This window comes from Acanthopagrus latus, chromosome 3 (genome assembly GCF_904848185.1).
Source record: "Acanthopagrus latus isolate v.2019 chromosome 3, fAcaLat1.1, whole genome shotgun sequence".
In the NCBI taxonomy this organism is placed as follows: domain Eukaryota; kingdom Metazoa; phylum Chordata; class Actinopteri; order Spariformes; family Sparidae; genus Acanthopagrus; species Acanthopagrus latus.
Genome location: NC_051041.1, coordinates 7,271,977 through 7,296,586, shown reverse-complemented (window position 1 = coordinate 7,296,586; position 24,610 = coordinate 7,271,977). Strand labels below are relative to the sequence as shown.

At 43.3% G+C, this 24,610-nt stretch overlaps 1 protein-coding gene across 8 annotated transcripts in view; it reads right to left on the bottom strand.

The window, feature by feature from the left end:
* Window positions 1-24,610, bottom strand: part of samd12 (sterile alpha motif domain containing 12) — a 114,256-nt gene that overhangs the window by 74,223 nt on the left and 15,423 nt on the right. For all 8 annotated transcript variants that reach the window (XM_037093382.1, XM_037093375.1, XM_037093374.1 and 5 more), the window contains exons 2-3: window positions 17,900-18,108; window positions 6,728-6,857 (exon numbers count right to left, since the gene is read on the bottom strand). In XM_037093382.1, the coding sequence (XP_036949277.1) occupies window positions 6,728-6,857; window positions 17,900-18,108 (339 nt within the window). The remainder of the gene's footprint in view (window positions 1-6,727; window positions 6,858-17,899; window positions 18,109-24,610) is intronic.

Here is a 24,610-nt window from a genome sequence, read left to right as displayed (position 1 = left end):
TAAATGTGATTAGATCTTTGACTGCGGGCATAAAATATTAACAAACATGATGTGACTTGGTTCCTCGACAACCCCCACCCCACAATTTTTCTTAGTTTCACCATGAATTTGTGACTTTAATTTTGCAAATTTCTCTTCATATTTTGTCACTTCATAAACTCTGTTAATATTCAGGGTTTTTTGCTTTACGACTTTAATCTCTGAAATTTCCTGTTTTGTCTTGGAACATTGGCTATATTACGACTGTATAATATCCGGCTCACTGTTTTTCCTTAAACCCACAACGGCCCTATTATTACACTGTCTTTGATTACAGCGGTTGACAGGAGTTAGAGAAAAGGCAACAACATAGAGAGAGCTAGAATTACAGCTACCCGGTTCAGTTCCTCCGCACACAAGTTGCTGTCCCAGTGCAGAATGTGATGATGTCACAGTGCGTTGTCACCTCTGACCTTTGCTTATCAAATTCTAAATCAGTTCATCCTTAAGTCACGGTGGGCATTTCTACCAAGTTTGAAAGAAAAACAAAAAACAAAAAAAATTCAGCTCAGCAGGTAGAGCCAGTGTCTTGTTATAGTCATGTCGGAGTGTCCTTGGGCAAGATACTAAACCCCAAACTGCTCCTGACACACTGGTCGGCACCTTGCATGGCAGCCACCACCATCAGTGTGTGAATGTATGTATGAATTACTGAAAGTAGTAGGCGTCTGTTAAATGTCCTACAAAATTAAAAACAACAATTCCTCATAATCCATCAACACATTTCGTTGACAAAAAGGAGGGATGGACGGGTAATCCGAAAATATGTCATCACTACGGACACATAAAGATGTGATATTACAGTATCTTGTGACAGTGAAACTAACAGCATCATACTGAGCCAAACTTCTTATCGAACTGCTCTGCTGTACTTCGCTCAGTCCCTGAAGATTAATCTCCAAACTCTCCGTATGGAAAAAGCAAGGACGACGCTTCCAAAACATGCAATTGGCAGAAGAGTAATTAATTTTAAATTACACATCACCATATAATCGTCTTGCCAATGGCATCATTAACCATGAATTCCTTCTGTCTGTGGATCAAATTGTCCCCCAAGCAGCTCATCAGCGGCGAGCTGTTCGAATTTCCCGTTCGGAAATTACACAAAAACAATGGCCGCCAGCGGAGCTGTTTTGTGGCCCCCGCGAGTTGACACGCAGCCATGTTAGCGGCGTTCCAGTCATTCACTATACGCCTGTTCCTCTATTACACAGCAGCGCTTTTATGACAGCCGTCTGCAGCACCGGCAGAATTCATTGTCTCATCGCTCAAGTGCTGTTTAGGCCTGCTGCCGGTCGTCCCTCGCCTGGGTTTAAAACAGCATTTGTCACCTTTCGTCCTGTTTTTTTTTTTTCCCTTCCGCTGCTCATCAAATATACATTTTGTACACAGTGTGAGGCCTTCTAGTGGATGAGGAGATCACGACCGCAGCGACATGGCCTGTTGTTATTTTTTAAAAAAGTGGCGAGTTGATGGATCCGGCGAACCGGAGGCGGGGGGGGGCGGTTAACTCGGAGCTTCTAGAGAAGTGAAGTGGTACAGTGTGTGGAGCCACTCTTCATTAAACCACTAACATTACAGGCTATTAATTATTCAGAGTGAGGCCTTATGACACTATACATCAGTGGGTATTATGGAGCTGGTTATTCATTCATCTGGAGTATTCCTGCGTGAGGAAAAAAACAGGCTAAATGATGGATGATAGGGGGAGCCGTATCCTCCAGGTCCCAATCCACACCGCGCTGCCGTCTCCGTCTCTCTCAGACCGACAGAGTCTCCAAATGTTGTTTTGTGTCTCATTCAGCCTGAGTCGGTCCTGTGTGGGAGGGATGCGGTGGCTTTTATAAGTCTGCGTCCAGGGATTCTTTGACTCTGTATCTGTCAGTGCCTGCGGGCTAGTTCAGGTTAGTAAAAGCAGCTAATCTTTTATACATCCTCAAATTAAAGTTGTTAAATTTGGCGTTCATTTATGGCACTGAGTAATGAAAGAACAATGCATCAGTAGCTCTGGTTACAGGGATGATATTCTCCGATGTGACTGAAATCATTCGGGTTGGTTTACATTGATGCTAAATAAAGCAAATCTGACTAGATGTGTGTCTATATTCCCCCGAGCATTTCATCAGAATAAAGCTTATTCCCCATGCACAAAGTGGTCCTGCCTGCTGTGAAGCATCTAATCTGCCAGAGAGAGAGAGAGAAGAAGATCGAGAAGTTTGGTTTACAACTTAATTGGGAAAATTCAGTGTAATCTTTCTCTTCGCCTTTCAGTACAATGTCCTGGATACAATATTTTCAGCTCCTGGTTTGGGAAGGTGCTGGAGATGAGGCGAGGAGAGAGGGCTGCCAAGCTGTTGACCGCAGTTTGAGGGTGTGATTCAACATGTTAAAGTGTGAAACCGCTGAATATTTTTTTTAAGGAGACCTTGGGACCGTCTCCAGCTGTGTTTGTAGCGACACAGCAACTGATTTTTTTTGACAGGAAGTCAAAATATCTCCAGCTGCGTCTGCGGCAACAAGCTGGTGTTTTCACCAGGACCTTGGCTCTTTTCTTTTTCTTTTTTCTTTTTTTAAAGAAGTGGTATCTTATTTACCACTTACCTTTTCTCTTCTACCTCACTATATTTTATTTTATTTTCTAGCCTCTTTATTTTATTGTTTCTATATTTGCCATTATATTTGATTGTATTTGTAGCTGAATGTACCAGCTCAGTGACAACCTATTTTCCCATCATTTCATTCTAAGGTGCAGCTGAGTTTCACCTGAAAGCACTTATCAACAGAATGTGAAAAAAATAGCATTTTTGACACAACAACACATATTTATTTTCTCACCATGATATCTACTGAAGTTAGCATGCTAACAATCTAGCCCTGGTCCATTCTGCCCCTCTGCTGATGGTGTGAACACCAACACTACCCTTGTGCCCTGAGTTCCCACTCTGGACTGCTAGACTGCACAGCTTACCGAGCCAACTAGCCAACAGCAGTTAGCGGTTACTCCGGTGAGTGTGAGTGGAGTGTGAATTAGACCCGCTGGCAAATTCTTACATATTGCACCTTTAAGTTAAAACACTCCCTTTTCCTTTTGTGCCTAACCCAACCAGAATGCAGCATTATCACAAGATACAACTGAAAACTGAACCTAAGGAAATGTAAAGTTTTAACATATCCGTCATTTACAGAAAAAAATACATGGGCATCATTGATTCAGGAGTTTACATACATATAATTAGACATACAGCTACAGGTCGACTGTTCTGTATCTTAAGTGCTTTATAATGACTTCTAAAGAGCCAGTGTGCTACAAATATGCACGTTAATAATCAACTGTTTAATGGTTTAATATGTGTACACTTATATAAAATGTCACCAGTGTACCCATTTATAATCCACAGTTTGTTGTTGCCAGGAACCAGCCCTGTAAATGTGAGTCTTTACACACTGAGACGTTTCTGCAGCCAGCTTCTACAGCTGCATCCAATTCAGAGGTTTTTTTTTTTTTTTTTTTTTTTTTATGCTTTCAGAGAGCCTCTAAATTTCCACATTGTGATGTAATGATCGCCTCTGACAGAAGATATAACTTAATCGTGACTCACCCTCCTCACTTCCACCCTCTTTACTTTTGATTACCTATGTCATCACACCTTCTGCGCTGATTACATCTAAGGTATCGGAAATTGTGTGTTTAACTAATTTATCGTGGCGAGCTACTCCTCTCACCAAAAGAGCTTCGTCCTCGTAATTACGACGGATTAGGGACTAATATCTAATTATGCTGTAATATGCTTTAATGCATTTTTAATGGCAGCTGGGTGTTAAAGTCAAATTCGACGCTGTCTCTGTTGGGGGGGGTGTGGGTGTGGGCGGGGTGGTGGGAGGTGAAGATTGAGGGAGGGAGAGGGTTTCTTGGCAGTGGAGGCTGCAGGGGAGGATGGGAAACATTGATTTCTTTGGCTGAGGTTACAGGAGCTGAGCAGGGAGGCAGCTGCTGCATACTGAAGTCATTCGACGTTAAAAATGTTGCACCAGCCCCAGATACGCGGTAAAACGCATTCCCCCTCACCGCTGTTTTATGTCAGAGGAGGGAGGACACAAATGCCTGTTTGAATTATGATCTGGAATAGACTGTTTACTGATTTGCTACTTTATGAAGGGGATGACTACATCGCCGAGACAAGTGAGATTGAGTGCCGCTGGCAGCTGAAAAGAGGGTTGAGTGTTTTGTTACGGAGGGATTGGACAGAAAAATACAGTAAAGAGGAACGCCGCGGTCTGGAGAATCCGACGTGCTGAAAAACAAAAATCAGGCCTATTCATGCAGACACACACACACACATGCACACACACAAACACACGCCTAATCTTCAAGAGGTCAGAGCGAGCGCATTAAAAGCGCGCCGAGCAAATATTGTCAGATGCACGCCTGCACGCACTTCCAAATGTATTCACACTCACTGTTTGTCTACGCATGATTGTTTTTCACAACAATATTCCATTCATCATTTGTTTCCTCCCTTGTATATGCTAATCGAGCATAGAAACAGGCAAAAAAAACCAAAAAGTAAATAAATAAATAAATATCTGCATAATATTTCAAAGATTGATTGGGATGCAAATTGCCTTGTGAGCCCAATTGGTGTGGCTTGGCCTGTTTTAATTGGGTTCTGTTAATTAATGCTCGATGTGAAGACAAACTGAATTACTCGCAGGTTTTGCGCATGTCATTATCTCCTAATTGTGCCAGTAGGAAAGCCTGCGTGTGTGTTTGTGCCCTATGCGCATGCATATTTGGTTAACCCTTTCTTCTCCTGTGTGTGATCCTGTAAAAAAAAAAAAAAAAAAAAAAAAAAAATCATTAAAGCCTAATAACAAGCACAGGTCGTTAAAGCTAATATAGAGTTAGGAAGCTGAGATCTAATGTTCTAATCAGGGCGAGACTAATAAGAGAAAACGTATTTACAGGTTGCGACTGAATGCTTTCGACTTAAATGTTATGGACCTTATCAGAGATATCTAACAATTAATGACTGGATGTTTGCACTCGACATGACTTTTCTTTTATATAATTGCAAACACTGCACAGATGTGATAAGAGAAGCGTCCTCTTTGTCTATGTGTCTTGTGTGCAAAATAGTTTTTACAGTAATAACTCAGATTAAACACAAGATCTCAGTAAATAATCTGCAAAAAGCGACTCATGTCTCACAAGGTAGACATGAGAAATGCAGGAAGAACACAGGCATTGATCCACGGTTACAAGATTAACATAAAACGCAGGTGTACATGGAAAAAGGTCGGGAAAAAGACAAAGACAGAGTACAAACACAAGGATGGATCCCAATGAAACACAGGCTTACACAGAAAGAGACAAAGACAGGAAGTATCATCACAGGGACTGAAGTGCAACATAAAAAAATGACACACAATGAGAGAGGTCTTCAAAATAAAACTGGAAAATCGCAAAGTCAGGGCTATGACATATACGACAGATGGACCAACAAAGATGTCCTTGTGCCTCATTTATAAAACGGAGTATAAACCACATCAAAGTGGTTTTAGACTTGACTTAAGTGATTCATTAGTTGTCGCTGCAGTGTTTGCACTGTACCTTGGATGAAAAGAAAAACAACATTTTCCTAAAATGCTTCTACTTGAAGATGGCTCCAAAATGCAGCAGCGGTTCGGCGGACATGCAATGAACTGTGGGTTATCTTCTGTGCCCTGTGCTGCTGATGAGATATATGTGCAACTTGAGATTCATATTTTCACCCCATTAAACAGAGGATGCTAAATCTCAAAACCCTCCATGCAAACATATAACAGTCAGAATGCATCAAAGGCTAAAAATGGGAGCGTGAGTCATTACGCCACTCATCATGACCGCCGAGCGATTCATCCTGCCAGCCAGCCAGCGAGTCGAGGAGGTCCTCGACAGCAACAAATAAACATATTAATGTGATCAGTCGTGCTCTGAGAGCTAGAGAGCACTGCAATTAACGGTCGTCTGTTACTATGCGGACCGGAGTGTCGTTAGCGCCGGGGTGACCTTGAGGAGCCTCGTTAGGGGGAGTGATTGACGTGGCAACTGTTGTCAGTGGCAACTCTGACAGCGGGGAGGGAGGGAGGGATGGACAGACGGGTGGGCCGGGTGGCAGGGCTGCAGGTGGCAGACAGCGGGTGCAGGGCGCACCTGGTTACGCTGTTGTGAATGAGATCCGGCGTCATCGTGATGAGAGAAGACAAACACGGCAGAGTTATGAGAAAAGAGGAGCGGAGCTGCGAGGTTTCCTGTAAACGGACGTGAAAAGATGGTTCAATGCTTCATTTGTGAGTGTTTCTATGGTCAAAAATGTTGATGTTTCTTTTAGAATAGCTTATTTCCACCACAGCAACTTCCTCCAGGAACTAGAAATCTTTGGAGGAAGTTATTTCCACCACAGGGACCAAGGGTCTTAATTAAGTTTCAGGGACTTTATTTTACCCCGCTCTGTGGGCAGTCCTTTCTTTTTCACTGAGAAATGGGTCTGTATTGGCTTCTCAAGCAATTTCCCAACAACTGAAGAATGAACCGCTAATCACCTAGCGACAGCGACAGCAAAAATCCACACAGTTTGTTTTTTTCCTGTTCTCGATCGCGTCTTCTGTGGCATCGGCTGCTCAGGTCGGTGCGAGTGTGATGCGGTACCTGTGATGTCGTGCTGTTTGAAGGAGTCGCTGTAGATCTGGTGTTGATTGGGACAGTGTTTCTTCAGCCACTTGCACACGTCCTGTTGGGTCCACAGGGCCACCGGCTTGGACAGCTTCACGTATCCCGGCTGAGAGGAACCAGAAACGAAAGATCAGAAACACACACGGAATCAACACACGTTCTGACGCGGTTATCATAAATCCTAACTTTTTACTTGGCTGTGTTGTGGTTTTTATTTCCAGCACAGAGATCCCCTCTGTCTGTGCAATGTATTATTGAAGCTTGGGGAATTGTTGGTGAACTACCATTTTCACACTTTGGTTAGAGCATACCATCTGGATTTGACTTTCCGCTTGACTGATTTTGTTGTATAATAGATATCATATATACATACACTGGCTGCTGTGTGACCTTGTCCCCCCCTCAAGGATCAATTAATTATTCATCGCTTAAAGGGAAAAGAATCCAAAAATAAGACATTTACAGGAGGCGGAAGAGAAACTATACATTTCTATTAAACTTGTACGTTTCGCAGTCACATCTCACTATTTATTCACCTTTCAGTATCTTTAAAAAGACTCCTTGTGCTCACATTTTACAGTGTAAATCGACTTTTTAAAAGACAGTTGCTCTTACTGACTGTAAACACAGACTGCTGCTCGTCATAAAGGTACCCTGAGAGGCTCTAAATGTTTTTGTTTGCATTCAGCTCTCCCTCCTGAAATGGTATGATAGCCTCACAAACATAGAAATGCAAGAAAAAGTCCTCTTTTCGAATGTTTTGAAAGCTGCATTATTTAGCGCAGCTTTTATTGACAGATCGCTGCCTTTAATGGCGCGCCGCCATCACAGAATCTCTTAACAAACTGGTGCAAAACAACGCGGTCGAGAATCATCACAAAAATGAGACGAGACTGGAGCTGTGCCTCGTACAGAGGAGGCTGAACCCAGCAGACCGGCTCCTGTTCTGTGGGATTTGTGACCCTGTTTTTTTTCTTTTCTATTATTATTTTTGCTGTCAGTGTTGCTTTTTTCTCAATTAATCATTTAGTCTATAAAATCAGAAAAAATGCCAATCACAGTTTCCCGGAGTCCGAGGTGACCGTTTCAAATGTCTTGTTCTCTCCTCCAAAAGGTCTTTTTATTGATTCTCAATAATGGATAAGACAGTAACTGTACAGGGGGGGATTTCTGTTTATTTATGAACAACACTTCTCCAGGTGTCCAGGTAACAACACGTCCATCCTGCCCAAACAAACACATAGACAACAACAGAGAGAAAATGTCTAGAAACAGAAGAATACAGCCAATAAATAAGAGAGAAATAAGGTGGATGAAGGTAGCTACTCTGAAGTGGGTCTTTAAAAAAAATGGAGGCGGCGCACTTTGAAGTATACTGTAACGAGGATTGGTACAGGACATAATGTCTCTGATCCACTGTGTGTGGGAGGGAGAGGCAGGCTCCTTTTCACTTGGGTTAGATAACTTGACAAGCCGCTACAGAAGTAAAAGCAAGCACCTGTTCAAGCTTTCGGCAAAATCCAAGTCAAAGGCTAAAAAAATGGCAGTCCAGGGATTCGGCTCCATTTGGTGGTGAAGCGTGTCTGAAATAGTTTCTAAAGACCGACGGCTAAACTTTAACCAACAAGGAACATTTGTAGTTCTTGTGAGAAAGTTAGATAAGTGCACTTCTACATGTACCACCTGTCTTTGTCCACACAGGGGTACAGTCAAGATAATACCACTTTATGTTTGAGTTCTGCATTAAAATGTCTAAAACAGCTAGATTTTTGTTTTGTGCTTCATGATGTTGAGTTGCGCACTTACATTATCCCAGACAAGGTGTAAAGCCAGAGAAATGTGTATGTTTACCGAAGGTTACGGTGCGTTTCATTTCATCACCTGTCACTATGAGGAAGGAAGCTGGCAAATAAGCGCAGATAACCTGCAAAACTAACTATTGCTTTGAAATCAGAAATGGTGACTGTTTGATAGTCTGTGTTTTGACCAGGGTGTCATCTGTGTTTATTCACCCCAAACAGCCAGATTACTTCACTGTACATTAGCCATAAGCTAACAAGCAACGACAGCCACTGATGGGAGTGTGTGTGGGCTGAAATCAGGTCAGCCACTGAGCTCAGGACTCACCAGGGACTCTGGTTCCTTCTCTTCCTTCCCCCTCTCCTCTCTGTAACGTTACATACATGAAGTGAGGCAACATTTCCCCTCCAGCCCCAGTCAACCGCCGACACTACAAAATATAAACGTCCGACAAGGGACGTCAACTACGCGGATCCCTGTTACGGTGAGGTTTATACGCAGGAGTGCAGATAAATCCGCTGTTTAATCCCCAAAGTTAAAACAGTAATCTCTGAGGTCTCCTAAGTGTAACCTGGACCACAGTTTGATGGGACTGTGGGTGTTTATTCCTCCAGAGGTGACCAGCTCCAATCAGCTATGACCCGCACAGCCCGCCCCAAACAAAACTCGGCACGCTTCTTTTGTTTCATTTTGATAGACAAGAGACTTCTTAGCAGCAGAAGTAAAATATTGTGCATTTGAAAGTTAGACAGTACATCTTCTGATTTAGGCTTTCAGATGTCTTGTTTTGGCCGATCGACGGTTCAGAAGTCCTCACATTCAGGGAATGGTTGCTGAGCTTCAGATGAAAACAATACATGGGCAGGCCAATCAAAGTATCTACCTCCCAGTACCATGAGTGGCCAAAAGCAACCAAGTATTGTAGTTGTAACCACTGTGAACAGAGTGAGGCTCTGACATTTATTAGAGGTTGTATTAAATGACATGCTACAGCGCATGCACACACACACATGCGTGTTTTCCTGTACGGCAGTGTACTGTACTGCCGCAGGATGCCACTCTATTTTAAACCCTTCAGCACCGTCGCCTGCCAAAAGGCTCGCTCTTGAAAGTGCTGGCAATGCTTCTGATTTTGATTGAGGGGGGCTACTAAAAATTACAAACAGAGAGAGAGGTGATTAAAATTTCACATCCACTCCCTTCCACTTCAGCCTGCTCTCCGGCTTGCTGTGTGGTGTGGCATAGCAATGGAGGACTCTCCTTCTCTTCTCCACCCAGAGAGGGCAGAATAACAGGTACTGGCAGCATTTTTTTTTTCTCCGTTTCTTGCCTCCTCACTCTGGCCCTCCCCCTCCACCTCTCCCGTCTCTCGTCTCTCATCTCTCCCCTGCATTCAATCTCGCTCTGTCCCTGTCAGATCTATCACATTGTCTTTCTCACTTCCTCTCCCCACATGCAGGAGCTCTCATCCCTCCCGTCTCCCTCTCACCTGTTTCTTATTATACGCTACTACCTCACTCTCTCCCTTGCGCTCGCCGCGGCTCCTTCCCACTCACTCTATATCTAGCATCCCAGAGAGAGAGAGGGAGCGAGAGAGAGAGGGAGAGAAATTCGGGGGGGAGTTGTACATGATGCTTTTGGCATGCAGGCTTACATCCCCTGCAGGTAGGCGAAGGTGACAGACAGCCATAACGGGGCAGGTAAGGCAGGTAGGCGAGGGGGCCCCGCGGGTCTTAATGCGACCAGCTCCGCAGCCCCTTGCCTGGATAGATGCTGAATCTGCAGGGAGGGGAGGGAACGCCGCCGCCACATTAACCATTAAACACAGCTCGACTCAATGCTAATTAACCCTGACTCGGAGCCCGAGGCGACATAAGAGAGAGGGGAGGCCCGGATGCAGAAGGAGAGCAGGGCAGGACGGCGTGCGTTGAAAGGCAGTGCGAGGAGGGAGAGTTTGGAGGGACGACCGGACTGACAGATGAGGTAGAAAAGCAGAGGGGAAAAGAAAGAAAGAAAGAAAGAAGCCAGTGGACTCACAGGAGACACTCTCCTTTTTTCCATGAACCCATTTGTGAGTCAATGGCCATCTGTGTTTTACATTCTGCACTGATTTAGCCTGTAGCAGTGTTCCCGGGGCCCGGTACAATAGGTGAGCTGGTGCCTTTACCGACTGCCAGCCAGTCAGCCAGCCAGCCGACACAGCCAAAAGGGCAGAGAGGAAAAAAAGCAGAAAGAGAGGCTGGAAAAAACAGGAGCACAATCACGCTCAAAGAGCTGCGTTCAAGAGACTCCGGGCCAATTAGAGATTTGAGTGACAGCGGAGGGGTGAGAGGAGAAGCCTGCTTTATTTTTCCAACTGCAATACGCCTGGGAACTGCGCGCACGCACACACACACACACACACACACACACACACAGACGTGCGTCCACATGTGCAGCCCGGGCAACACCCACATGAGGAAAAACATTAACCTCCACCCGATCGTCACGTGACGCCAACGAGCGCTCGGTGTGTCGCTGTAGTCCTTGGCTTTTAATTGATAACCGAAAAAGCCCAAGTGCAGCTCCCCAGTATTCTTCACGTTACCTTAGCAACAGTGCAAGGACGACCTCAAAAAATAAATAAATAAATAAATAAAAAAAAAATCAAAAGACAAGGAAATAAAGCCCCCCCCCGAAAATGTGAACCAGAAGAGTGTGGAATAAACATCCGCGCATTAAGCGACCACAGTGGGGAAAACTTAACATAATGAAGCGTGTAATCGCGCTAACGCTGATAAGCATTTAAAGATCCAATATGAATGTGCTCGGCTGAATTAATCAAGAGGCAATCACATGATGGCCCCCCTTTTGTGAAGACAGTGTTGGAATACAAAGAGAGCCGGGAATTAAAAAGCTCCCCGAGACAAACAGCGCGCGACTCGGAGGGCGAATGTGGCTGTTTTGTATATCGCTTCCTCTCGCGTCAGGAGATTTTCATTTTAGCCTCCAAGATTGCTGATTGCAGGGTCAAACAGCTTCACACTCAATTAAAAATCTTGACTCCGGCAGCAATTAGCGGCATATAATGGCATTGTTTTGTCAATAAGCGCCTGCATTTAGCATTAAACTGACCACAATGACGTCGTGTGATGCCAAGTGGACTCTGCGGTTTTTGTTTACTTCACAGAAAATAACTCAGACCGAGAGCCTCGGCCCTGGATATTTCCCCTGACAAAAGGAGTGGGCAGAGTTCATTTATTGAGCAAAATGCGTACAAGGGCAAAAACAAATACTCGATCGCTCTTTGACAGCGCAAGAAGTTGTTACTTTTTTGGGGGGGGGTTCAGAACCATTACAGCTGTCTGGCAGCTTTCATTAGGAGCGATACTGTTTGTCAGATGAAACATGGCTCTGTTTGGAACAACGCAAGTCCCGAAATCGCTGTCCAATCAGGTTAGGAAAATACAAAACCCGAGACGTCGGAGCGCAAAAGTCCATCAGAACAAGGCGGACAGCTCGGTTCCGACATAATGACTTAAAGAGAGCTCCATTTTCGAGGAGACTGGAGGTGTAATGTGTCTCTAATCAGGCAGCGGTTAGGGAACTAGATATAGTTGCTGTTATCATTGGTCTATTACAGACATCAGCAGTGATATAATATATAACAATAATTGAGATAATGGTGCAGAAAAAGATGTCTTGGATCATTTACAGTTCTTAAATTGTTGGTAAAGGTTGTTGTTTCACTGCAGAATATATACTGGAGGTTTTTACTTCCTAATATTGGTATCACCCCCCCAAAAAATAAATCGAATGTCAGCCTCCAAGAATCTCCGCTGACCTACGCAGTACTCCTTATAACACTTACAACGTCCAGTAAAAAAGGCGTTTTATTTCAAAGACTGTCTTAAACAGCGGCTGGGAGTAGAGGGAGTCTAGTAAAAGTTGTCAGCAGAGTAAAAGCGACGATGTGGGAGGACTGGAAGGAGAAAGCATATCAATTGTGTTCAATTCAGCTCAAAAGTGGCATTAAAAGGATGGAGGGAGACGTTCACGTCACCGGAGCGAGAGTGAAATGTCCTCTATGACATCACTGTGATACTGATAGCTGAGGTTGTATAGACAAGTGATACACGGAGCGTCTTCAACCCCCTCTGCTGCTTTTATCAGCTGTTTATCAACATATGATACGTTGTTCATATCACATTATAGTGTAGTTAAAGATGATAATTGTTTAGTCGTGTACGGCGTTTTCAACTACTGTTATCATGTCATTAGTTAATACATCTTGCATCTGGACACCGACAGCTACTAAATCAATACACAATTACAGACCTTTTGTCTGCTTACAGTTACATTATAGTGTTTTAAATATTCATATACTGCTTAAGGCAGCAGCATATAATAACCATTGTTAATAAATGGTAACTGTATAGTTAATAAAACTTTATGTGTAATTTTTGTCAAGTATAAATGTACCTCTCATTAATGATGGTTATTATTAAGTGTCATTCATGACCTTTATTAGAAAGCAGCACCTGGTTATTGAATGTTTACATCAATGAACACTTAAAATGAACTTATAGCTTCCACAATAACATAATAGTGTTTTCAGTTGTTTACCAAAGTAATATTTATACACGATATCTTGACTTCTGGATACTTTTTACAACACTGCTGCTCCTGACTCATCAGTTTGTCTAATTAAAATAACACTCCTCCAATATTTAAGAATACCAGGGAAACTGCATTAGATTGTGAGTCTTTCTCTCTCTGTGGACGTGCTGACATCACACTGTTGTGATCCACTGTTACACACTGCCCTCTAGTGTCACAGCTCTACACTGCAGCCACGACTTTTCGAGTGTGACTGGACAGAAAAGTGCCGACGAGGGGGTGGAGGAGGAGGAGGAGGAGGAGGAGGAGGAGGAGGGCCCGCCGCCATTAGTGTCATGTTGACTGAGTGAATGGCTGTTTGAGACACGGAGCCCTGTGTCATCGGCCCTATCTCCACCGCACAGCTAATTAACAGCTCTGGCGTGCTCTCTCTCGCTTCCCTTTCTCTCGGCCTCGCTCCATTTCTCTCGGACCAAAGTTGGCAGGAGATGAAAATTCCCCGTATTAATTAATCTGTTACATACAGGAGAGGGGATGAAACCGAGATATGTCTGAGTGTGTCGGTGTGTGTGTGTGTGTCCAGAGAGCTGACAGAGTATAACACACTGTACCGGATGCATTAATAAGCCCTCGGAAGGAACCTTTGTTAAAAGGCAGAGCCAACTCTTTACTCCAGCAGCATCAAAGAAAAGTACACAGGGGCCCCGGCACGGTGCGAGACCTTGGGATTGGGCAGGGTCCATAAAGCATCGCAGGGTGCGTTAACGCTAAAAAAGATATATTCACCTTGGGTTTGATATCGATTACGGCCAAGATGAGCTGATTTGCTATGGATGTTACAGCCATCCACTGCGTCTAAATGGCTGTTTTATGCCTCGTGTTCAATCTGGGGCTAAGCCTCGGCTCCATTACAAATGGAGCCAGGGAGCAGCTTCGGTCTAATATTCAAAAACTGAACGCCGCTGATGTGTTGAACTGAAATGACCTGTAGTGTTCTCTTCTGTGTGCCCGAGCGAGGCCTGGAGTTATTACATTTTCATATTTATTCAGAGCTAACTGAAGCATTATTAGAAAGATATGAGATTTAATGTGTCTGATTTTCCTTAACAAAAAAACAAAGAAAAACTTGACGTAGTAACAAAAGAAGCTTTGTCTCAGTGAACCGTACCGGCGTTTTCTCACCCTGCGGGGAAACTTTTTAGATTACAGATCGATCATGTTGTCAAACCTTAATGCCTCTTTGCGTTTTTCACCAGAATGGGTACATGGCAGCGAGTTTCTGAAAACTCTGGCACTGAAATATTCTTTTCAAGGCCAGATGTTGTTTACTTAATGTTCGATCAGATAGTTCAAAGTGATGGTTCGGTGCACGGAGAGGGGGAAAAAGTCTGGAAAAGCTAAAAACCTCGGCAACAGTGATTTGGTTTGTTTTGTTTTTTCCACAGCAGAACAGCGCTGCAGCCTTCTTTGAAACAATTGAAATCGATGTGGACTTTTTAGCTCTAGGAAAATATGTATATAAACTTGCTACATGCAGCTCATCAAGCATAATGGAAGTCTCTGGATCTTTGCTGTAGTTGCTAAGCTAAAGTCATTAGTGTTCACCACGTCTGTAGTGGTTGAATGAGCTTGAATGAGCATCAAGCTGTATGGAGACATTTTATATTTATGTATTTTCCCGCTCTTTTCTTACATTTTAAAACAAGTCCCCATTCACTTCAGTTGTTTTGAAGAGCACTACAATTTGATTTTTCTTTGGGGCAAGTAGATAAAGGCATTTTTTTTGTTTTGTTTTTTCCAATTTTGGGTGAACTTATCCTTTAAGTAAGGGCAGAACGTCAATGCTCACAGAACACCTGGGTTTGATACCTGAAACAAAAGAAAAATGTTTTGTGGACTACAAAACCTCACCTGACTTTCCATCGGCATTCAGGCCAGTGGATAATGACTGAATTTTCATTTCAGAACTTATCCTTTAAAATCTGGATGATGGTTTGATTTTGCCTCAGCAAGAAAGATAATCATGTCTTATTTTGTGTCTTTGAACCTTTAGGCAGATAAACAGTGCAAGATAGTGTATTACTACATCAGTTGTAGAAGTGAGCGTATCCTCAAAATCCCACATGCAACAACAATACGTAAAAATCAAACTGTCATAATTGCTTCTGATATACGACATGTACTCATCAAAACTTTATGTTATGACCTTCGGGGAACATTCATATAAACACAAATACTTCCAATCAATCAACATCACAGGAGATGGATTGTGTTCGGATCTCCAATCAGATCTGAGGGATCCCTGTCAGAACCTCACCCGGCCCACATGCTCCTGTCCACATAACATCTAAACTGCTGTTGACTTTAATTGCTAACAGTGGAGTTAATACGCTGCGAACCTCCCATCTCGCTCCTAATGAAGCTCAAACCCCTCCGTAAGTATTAATGCATACCATTTTGGCCCGTGGCTGTGTTGCATGATGGAGCAGATTACCGTTCTATGTAATTATAGTCTTTATGCAGTTATTGAGCGACTGAATTTTCCCCCCTGAAAGACAGAAGCTAATTCTTAACTGCGATCAGGGGACACAACACCGAGACTGAAAGCTCAGACGGTTGAATTATTTCAGCGGATGCGAAAAACGCCCTCCAGGTCTCTAATGCAGTTTGGAGACTCAGCTGCGGCTTCATTACGCGATGATGGCCACGGAAACCACAGAGAGAGCAGATAGTATGTTAGGGATACTTTATATACGCCGAGTATTAAATTGCATTTGCAGCATAAGAACGGCTGTGTATGTTTGCACTGACTGAACCCAGGCCTGTCTGTCTGTCTGTCTGTCTGTCTGTCTGGCATTTCAGAAGCTCATCCAGGATGCACACAGAGGACTACATCCGACTCCAAAGTGCTTCCACTCGCTCTGACTGACAGCTGATTACCGCAGATTTTTTATACGGAGAAAAAGAGAATACGAGAGTGCGAGCGTCTCCTCCCACTGTCCCAACCTCGGCCTATTTCTGGAAGAGGGAAGTAAACGCCGCATAGCTGATGACGGATCCCTTTGATCTATTATCAGAAACACAGAGGAAGAGTTGAAACGCAGCCCGAAACAAAAAGAGCTCGTCTTTTTCTTGTTTATTCGCTGTTAAAGTCTTTGTACTGAGCGGGCTGGATGTATGGAACATGGGGGATTCTGTTTGTTCCCAGTTTACGGCACTAGGATGTTTTCATGCACAAACTCTAATGTGACCACAAATACAATCATTGCAGTTCAAAGTTATGTGTAGAACCACTTCAGTGAAACCAGGACATCAACATGAATCTCTTGTGATGATTAGGAAACATGACAAGCAGTGCTTTTGACCAAAATTAACCTCAAACTCAATGTTCTGGTGGAGGCATCACTATGGTAACCCCTCATTATATAGCATGTTAGCATCATTGTTAGCCGCAACGATTGTTGTACTTAACAAAAAATACAACAGCGGAGGAGTTCTGCAGGTTAATTGGGCATAAACTGAAGTAGTTGGAAGTAAACTTTTGGTTTGGTTGGTTTTATAGCCAGCAACATCACTGTTCTGCTGCCCCCAAGTGGCCAAAATAGACAAATCACAGCTTTAAAAATCTCTAATTACCAAATTCCTCACTAGTGTATAAATAGCTGAAATCAAGTAAATCATGTCATGTTTTCAATGCCATCTGTAATTGATTCAAATTATATAAGAATATAAAAAATACATCCCCATTTACAACTCTTTTGGTTTATTATTTCACGTAACCAGTTGTTGATTTGTTAATATTAATCTGGGGGTATGGCCAAAGCCCCTAAACCTTGACCATGTGGTAAAACTATATCTGTAGTCACCCTGAGGTATTTAGTTGCAGAGGTGGTTTGGTCTGAGGACGCTGAATGATCACAGAACTATTATAGGGACACTACAGGCAGCAGTGTGTCTCTGTCATCCTCTCGCTCTGCTGCTACCTGTCACCTTGATCATGAAGGTGACACCACAGTATACAGGCCTCAACCAGGGCTGCCCACAGTCCTGCATCCAGTATATCATTTTAGGGTTAGAACGATCTGTCATTACCGAGGAGCCCAGGACTACTGACCTGGTGTCAACCCCCCCATGTTCCCAACTCGATTTAGATATGACTATTTATAATATGTAGTTTAGGGAATATTAGAGATCCTGACAAAAAGGTGGACAACCATGTCTGCGACTTCAGCACAACAGACATTGGCATGGATTTATTAATACACAGTACGGCTACTGATGTTTCAGAGCAATGATCGGGGGCATGGATTCTAACCACCACCAACAATCAGATAAAAGATCAATGATTCAGGCAGGCAGAGAGAGAACAAGGGCAAACAAGTTTGTTTATCACTGACAGTACTTTTTCTGACCCATTTTCTTAATGCGATCTCTTTTTATATCTCATGTCAAGAACCTGAAGATGTTTGTCTTTGATGCCCCCAAGTGGCACCATCACAAAAGACACCACTAGGGAAGGACACTGGGACTGTTTTCTGCAAAATGACATCAGTAAGACTTGAAAGATGCAGTTATAAAATTGAAATTTTACACACACAAGCCCTGAACTGCAGTCTATCCAATACAATGTTTTTAGATTTTGTTGAGCAATCCACGCTTATATCTGAATTTATGAGAACTGTGGACCACCCTGGCATAAATTTGATTTTGCGTCCGCCTGGATTAAACAGATGCCAGCACCCCTCTTACCCGTGTCAGCTCGGACTCAGAGACAGAGCGGTGTGGCGGCGAACGTCGCTGGTACATTGGGGGGCTGACGTCCTGGTAGCTCGGGCTGTCGTCGTCCAGCAGCACAGCCCCGGCGTCCACCGACTCCTCCTCTTCCTCCAGCTGTGACGTCATGTCTTCCGGACACATCTGGTGGTCGATGCCATTCTGGCTCAGGTTACAGTGAACAGCTGGATGGGGGAAAGTACGACTGAATTAGCGCTTAGTATGTATAACATTTATGAATCCAGAGGTGTTTAGTCTCTGATCACTTTGGTTGCAGCAGGAATGTAAAAGGTTGTATTACGTCACTGTAGACATGCTTAAACATAAGTGCCTCTTAGTCTATTTGGCTGCCATTTTAAAACTATACAATCTGGCTAATAGTATACTGCTTTATAATTTTATGTTACTGGATATACTGATGATATTTTCATCTGCAAGCATGTTGAGTCACCCCCAAGTCCTCCCACGCTGGATGCTATGCTGCAGAAACTCCACTAGATGGCAGCAGATGATACAGGAAGGTTGAGTGTGGAACTGTTGAAGCAGACTTATAATTCAACACTACCAATCAACCACAGTTGGTCTGTAATGTTGTTTACTCATTTTATAGATTATGTACCAGAAAATAATAATAAAGATACTGGTCTTGTGCTGAGAGATGAACTAATTTAAAGCAGTTGTAACATCCCGGAGAAATATAGTTGATTTTAGAGTCTCTTTTCCAGATCAAATACTGAGTATTATCTCAGTTATCCCCTGAGAACATGTCGAACATCTCTCAGTCTAGCAATGTTAAAAAAAAGCATTAGCACCAAAAGTTAATGGGGTCTATTCTGGGCCGAGACGCATCCTCCATCCAAGTTTGGTGGAAATCTGTCCAGTAGTTTTTGTGTTATCCTGATCACAAACCAACAAACCAACTAAACAACAAACAAATGTTTGCAAAAAAATAATCTTCTTCACCAAACTCAGCCTCAGCCACTTTAAACTTTAGCAGTCAATCTCTCTTGATTTACAATCCTAATACACAAGTCAGACACAACCAGAGATATCAACGTTTCTAAGCCATGTATTTTTTCTGCTTTTGTAAAACCCGGGGCCTTCATTACCCACAATGCAACTTGAGTCGCTAGGAGAAACTTACGAGATTGCATGCAGCATCACAGTACTTTTTCCACTAATGTAGCAGTATTCTCCTATAGACTTGTGAATACACTTTTCATAGGACACTTTAGGAGAAACTTAAATGTGTGTCACTGGTAATTAGAGAGCTTTCTCCCCACTGTTAAGTGTGAACTACTATGGCGTCCACCAACATCATACTCAAAAAACTAGTAAATTTAGCATTTAAACTTCCATCTTTGAGCAATTTATCACTTTTCCAGTGTCAACACATATTTATTCAAAGCCCAGAATTAGCATGCAGCACGGACTCGGGACACAGCTTGACTCTCCACCAGACATGCATCAAATTCAGGACACACGAATACAAATTAAATACGGCGTGTTTGCATAGATTTTGCGGATGTTTGAGTTGTATAATGGAGTTCTCGACCTTGTGCCTTGCTTGTAAGCCGAGATTGATAACTGAGCTCCGCGGAGCAGGTTTTTTATCTCCAGCCGGAGGGAGGCATCCGTTCAGCGGCTGCCGCTAATAAACTGGGCCACAATGAGAGATCAACATTTCACAGCCATAAATCCAAGTAAAACTCTCACTTGTTGTGACAAATTGGCACGTCAAGCTCCAATCTCAAGCAGGAGGAATTTAAAATAAGGATAGGCTTTTAAATCCACTGAGCCACTTCCTATCCAGGTACGGGTGATTATGTCTCAGTGGAGCTCGCGGGAGATGAAGGACAGAAGTCACATATAAGCGGCAATCCTGCCTAGTAAACTTGCATTTCCCTCCATGAAGTGATTATTTTTAGTTTCTGTTTGTCATACAAAGTGTCATGCCTGGGCACTATTCCCGTCTCATCAGCCAGTTAACAGGCGCAGAAGCGACAGCTAGCAGTGAGTTGTGAGGTGTCACTGAAATAGGCCATTTGTCATCGTGCAGTCTAGCCCACTCGTTTTCTTAAAAAACACCGGCAGGCAGCTCATTTTTGTGGCACGGGGGAGACAAAGACCCTTTTCATCACACCTGAAGGCTGCCTCGCCCTTCTGTAGATTAAAAGGTCAGAGGAACGTTTTCCGAAGCGTCTCCCTCCTCGAATGATTCGAAGAAGAGCGAGCTAGAAACAGACTAGAGCGTCACCATACAGAGGTGAACGTTAATGTTGTAAGAAGACATTTTCATCTCACTGATAGGCAATGTGCTGTGCAGATGGCTTCGGTAAACACATGTCTGAAGGGACAAATCGCCGTTGGCTGGGATTAAAAAGATGACAGCCATATATCGGTCAAACGATCTGTTTTACTGGCAGTCCCCGTCAAGTCCAGGAAAACAGCCAATCAGGGGGCTTATGTCAGGCCGCAGTCGCCGAGAAATTACTGCCACTCAGCATGATGGGAACAAGACAATAACGGCAAACAACATCTGCGCCGTCGTTTCCAAATAACAGGACTGTGACAGCTGCCGTAGGTGGTCCTGTCCTCTGCACAAACAGAAAGCGGCGAATCAATACGATTCAGTGAACGGACTGCATTTATTCAAAGCACAGCTCGTTGAGGAAAACGTCCTCCGCCGTGACCTTAAATCACACCCTCGCTCTTCTCAGAACTATATCGAAAATGACTCGGGCCTAATTTAAAAAAAAAACACTTCACTGCACCTCCCATTGATTATTCCAGGGATGCATGAGCATAGGTACTGTCAGAGAGCACTGAACCCTGCTCAGGTTTCTGCTGGACGACTCAAATTACAAATGTGGGAACTGTTGCCTCTGAACTGCAAGTTGCATTTGTCGAACTGCCCAAAATAAAATATCGAAAGTGAAATGCAATGATGGGAGTTTTACCGTTTACATTACCTTATATGTCTACTACAATAAATAGCTTCTGCCACAGATAGACTCTGTCCGTGAAACACACTGAATCTGAATTTGTCTCTACTCCTTTCAACGTCTCAAGTGTGTCTGATGCAAGTAGATCATTAAAAACATCACTCGTCCCTCAAACTTGTGAAATATTTAATACACCCAACAGCAGCTTCAGTGAGCAGCAGCCACAGTTAGCATCAGCTACAGTTAGCGGTCACTCTGGTGATATGTTGCCACCTGTTTGTTTGGATTATCAGTTGAGACAGTTTTCACATATCTTATCATATCATATCATACCTTTAACCAATCATGATTGTCTTGGGCGGCACTAAACCTGCTTCAAAAACAGTGTTGAACGAACACGTTTAGCACGTGGTGAGGCCGGCCCTGACATTTAAAATGGCTAAATCCCTGCAAAAGAAAAGATAGCAGCTGCTAGCTTGTGCTAGCTTGTGCATACAGTTAGCGGAGTGTTTTCACAGCTACTTGACATCGGTTTTGATTCATCCTGAATTCAGAATCGACCCTGAAAGTTTGTTTTCCAGCGCTGAAAAAGCATCAGAATGTGGGACTACCAGGTCTAATGGTGGCTGGACTGATCGCAGTTCATTATCCTGTAAAGTGACACATCGCAAACATGTCAGGGCTGCACACCTGCTTCTGTTTTTGATCTCTGATCAGAGACCACAGGTCTTGAGATGCCCCCATTTGCAACACACAGACGGAATATACATGAGCAGGCCATGTTTTAAACAAAGACGACTTGAGATGCGTGGCACGGAGCATTGCTCCCTCTCACTGCCTCTTTTATTCCTCTCCCCTCGCCTCCCCAGCCCCGCTCTCTCTCCTCCTCGCCCCCGACTCGATTCACGACTGCTGTGCAACAACTCCGAGAGCAGGAATGAATTATACATCCCTCTGCTAAAAGCATCTAAACAATGGTACAAGCAGACTAAAGGGCTAGAAGGACCGAACGATGACAAGATGATGAGAGGGGTTAGGAGGAAGCGGTGCAATAACGCACAAAGAGGGAGGACAGTTGTGCTTCTCTCCATCCTTTTTAAAAGGCAGGATGGGTGGGCGGATATGGGGGCTATGAGATACAGAAATGCCTTTTTTTTTTTTTTAACGGCAACAGTAACTATAAATAGCACCATTACATTCTCTTTTTTTCCCTGACATGCGCCGTTGCGCGCATGGCGAGGGAAGAGAGATAGATGAGGGAGCACGTCTGCCTCCTTTCTTCCCTCTCCCTCTTCTCTTTTTTTTTCTCTCTCTCTCAATGAGATTCAGTAAAACAAAAGAGGAGATGAGGGGAGGAAAATGAATGGGGGCACACACAGAAGTGTTAAAGAGCGGCTCCATCCCCGCACGGCTAAATGCATTTCCTATTATTGAGAGGAAGATTAAGAAAAGAATTGGATTAGTCTTACACAACACCGCTGCTCTTAATTATTTGTACAGGCGGCAATTACCGACCGGTCGGAATTTTCATAAACCCCGAGCTGACAAAAGCGCTGTGTATACGTTTGTGTGCGGCGGGGCACATAATCAGAATATACTGCTCAGTCATTATAACTTTGTATTATCACACCAAGATAAAACTACATCCAGACACAATTTCAACGTCTTTGTTAGCGAGACCACATCTCAACCGGCTGTCAGGACTTCCTGTGCTACGTCAGCTTTCACCCAATTAGTCAGAAGTTCTACAAACCTTTATATCGAAAGGGAAGCTTTGATAAGATTTCAGTTGTTTACTTTTTTTATCCAGTCAGTTCAGATCAAATCAATGTTATTCAGGTCCTCAGGCTGAAAGATTTGGAAAAAGTTTTTGTATTCCTACGTCTGGAGAAGATTACATATCGGCCCGAAGATCTCTGAAACACCTTCCTTATAATATGTTGTGACATATTTTACCTCCATCAAAAAGTTGCAGCTCCTTTGATTTGGACATTTCATGCTGATATCGACTTGGACAATATTTGGATCATGTGTTCAGCCGCGACTCCCAGTTCTTCTACCTTCTACAGGTATGAGGATATTCTCGGCTATCTCAGCTCTCACCCCGCCCGGAGACAGTTTTCATGGAGTTTCCACAAGAAAATCAGCCGGATCTACATTACCTTAGTCTGCACGCTGTCATTTTTAGATGTCATTATGCCAGTGTGAACATGGTTTAGACTCTGAAAATGGCCAGACCATCTGCAGAGCACAAAGCAGACGTTTTGACTGCTATAATGAATTATGTAATGATTAAAATAAAGTCTAAAATAAAGTCTTTCATCTGAACTTCTTTCTCTCTCTGGTAGTTCCGAGTTCCAGTGCAGCTAATGATTGCTGTCATTACTGATGAATCTGCACACCATTTCATTACTTAATTAAGCACTTAGTTGCCAGAAAATAGTGAAACACGCCTGTCACACTTTTCCAGAGTCCTTGTTGATGCTTTAAAATTGTCTTGTTCAGTGCAATTAACAGACTAAAACCCAGACTTTGATAACTATAGGATAAAACAGCAACAGGGATAAGCTGCAACAAAGAGAGCTGCTGGTATTTTTGCTTAAAAAAAAATTACTTCATGAAAATCATTGCAGACTGATTCATCGACTAATGGTTTCAGCTTTAGACACTTTAGAGACAGAAGTGGACAAAGAAGGACAAAGTTCTTGTTTTCACTTTTTGGACTTTTCCTCAGTCTCTAGGATCTTTTTTTAAAACTCTTTGACCTTTAAAGAGTTAATTAAATAAAACCATGTGAGAAATTAGGGAGAAATACAGCGAGATTCAAGAAATGTGGTCACGAGCCAAAATGGTTGGAAAACACTGGTTTGATAGTGAACAATTTGTTGAATCTAAAAAAGCTACTTCAAAATTTTACTTAAGTGCAGTACTGGAAAACAGATGCACTTTGTGGTCATTATTTGTTGAATATGATTGAACTGAGTATCTTGGTTGCAGCCTGACGTTTATGTTCTCTCTGTTATTTAAAAAAAAAAACAAAAAAAAACAAAAAAAAAAACAGCTATGAAGAGTGAGGTTTGAGACTGGCTGAGTGAATTCTCCCGACTGAACATTAAACAGGGTGAACGGTGGAAGGGAAATTATTTATATCCAGTTATTTCGGGCTAATATCTCTCCCCATCCTCCCGTAAAAATTGCACCAGTGGCAGAAACCCAGTTGAAAGAAAAAATGCCTGGTACAAACTGGGGGTGAGGGGAGAAGCCAAACGGCGTTTTTCTGTGCCGGCTCCAGAGGCTGCGTTTCACAGCCCGAGCTGGTTCAAAGTGAAACCAGTAGTGGGTCCATAATCAAAAGTGAAGTTTGCTCTGTGTGGGCGCTCAGGCTTGTAGTGATCTCTTTCTCTTTGGCTGACTCTCAAAGTGGAGCAGAATGAATTGTTTGTGAATAGAATCAACTGCGTGACCCAGAAACAAAGCCTGGAGATAGAGGCCGGGGTAAGCCGGGCCAGATGACTGCGGAGATTGTACCAACTCTGCACCGCAGCTACGAGAACCGTTGTTCTTCTAGGACGTTTAAGCAAAAAAAAAAAAAAAAAAAAAAAAGGTGAAGCTAATAACGATCGGCTAATCGGCCATGTGCACGGGACGGGGAGGACGCGGGCGATGTTCATTCCTGTTCAAACCAACTGTGCCAGCAGATGCTCTTGGGAATTTGAAGAGGTGGTCTGGCACCAAAACTGGC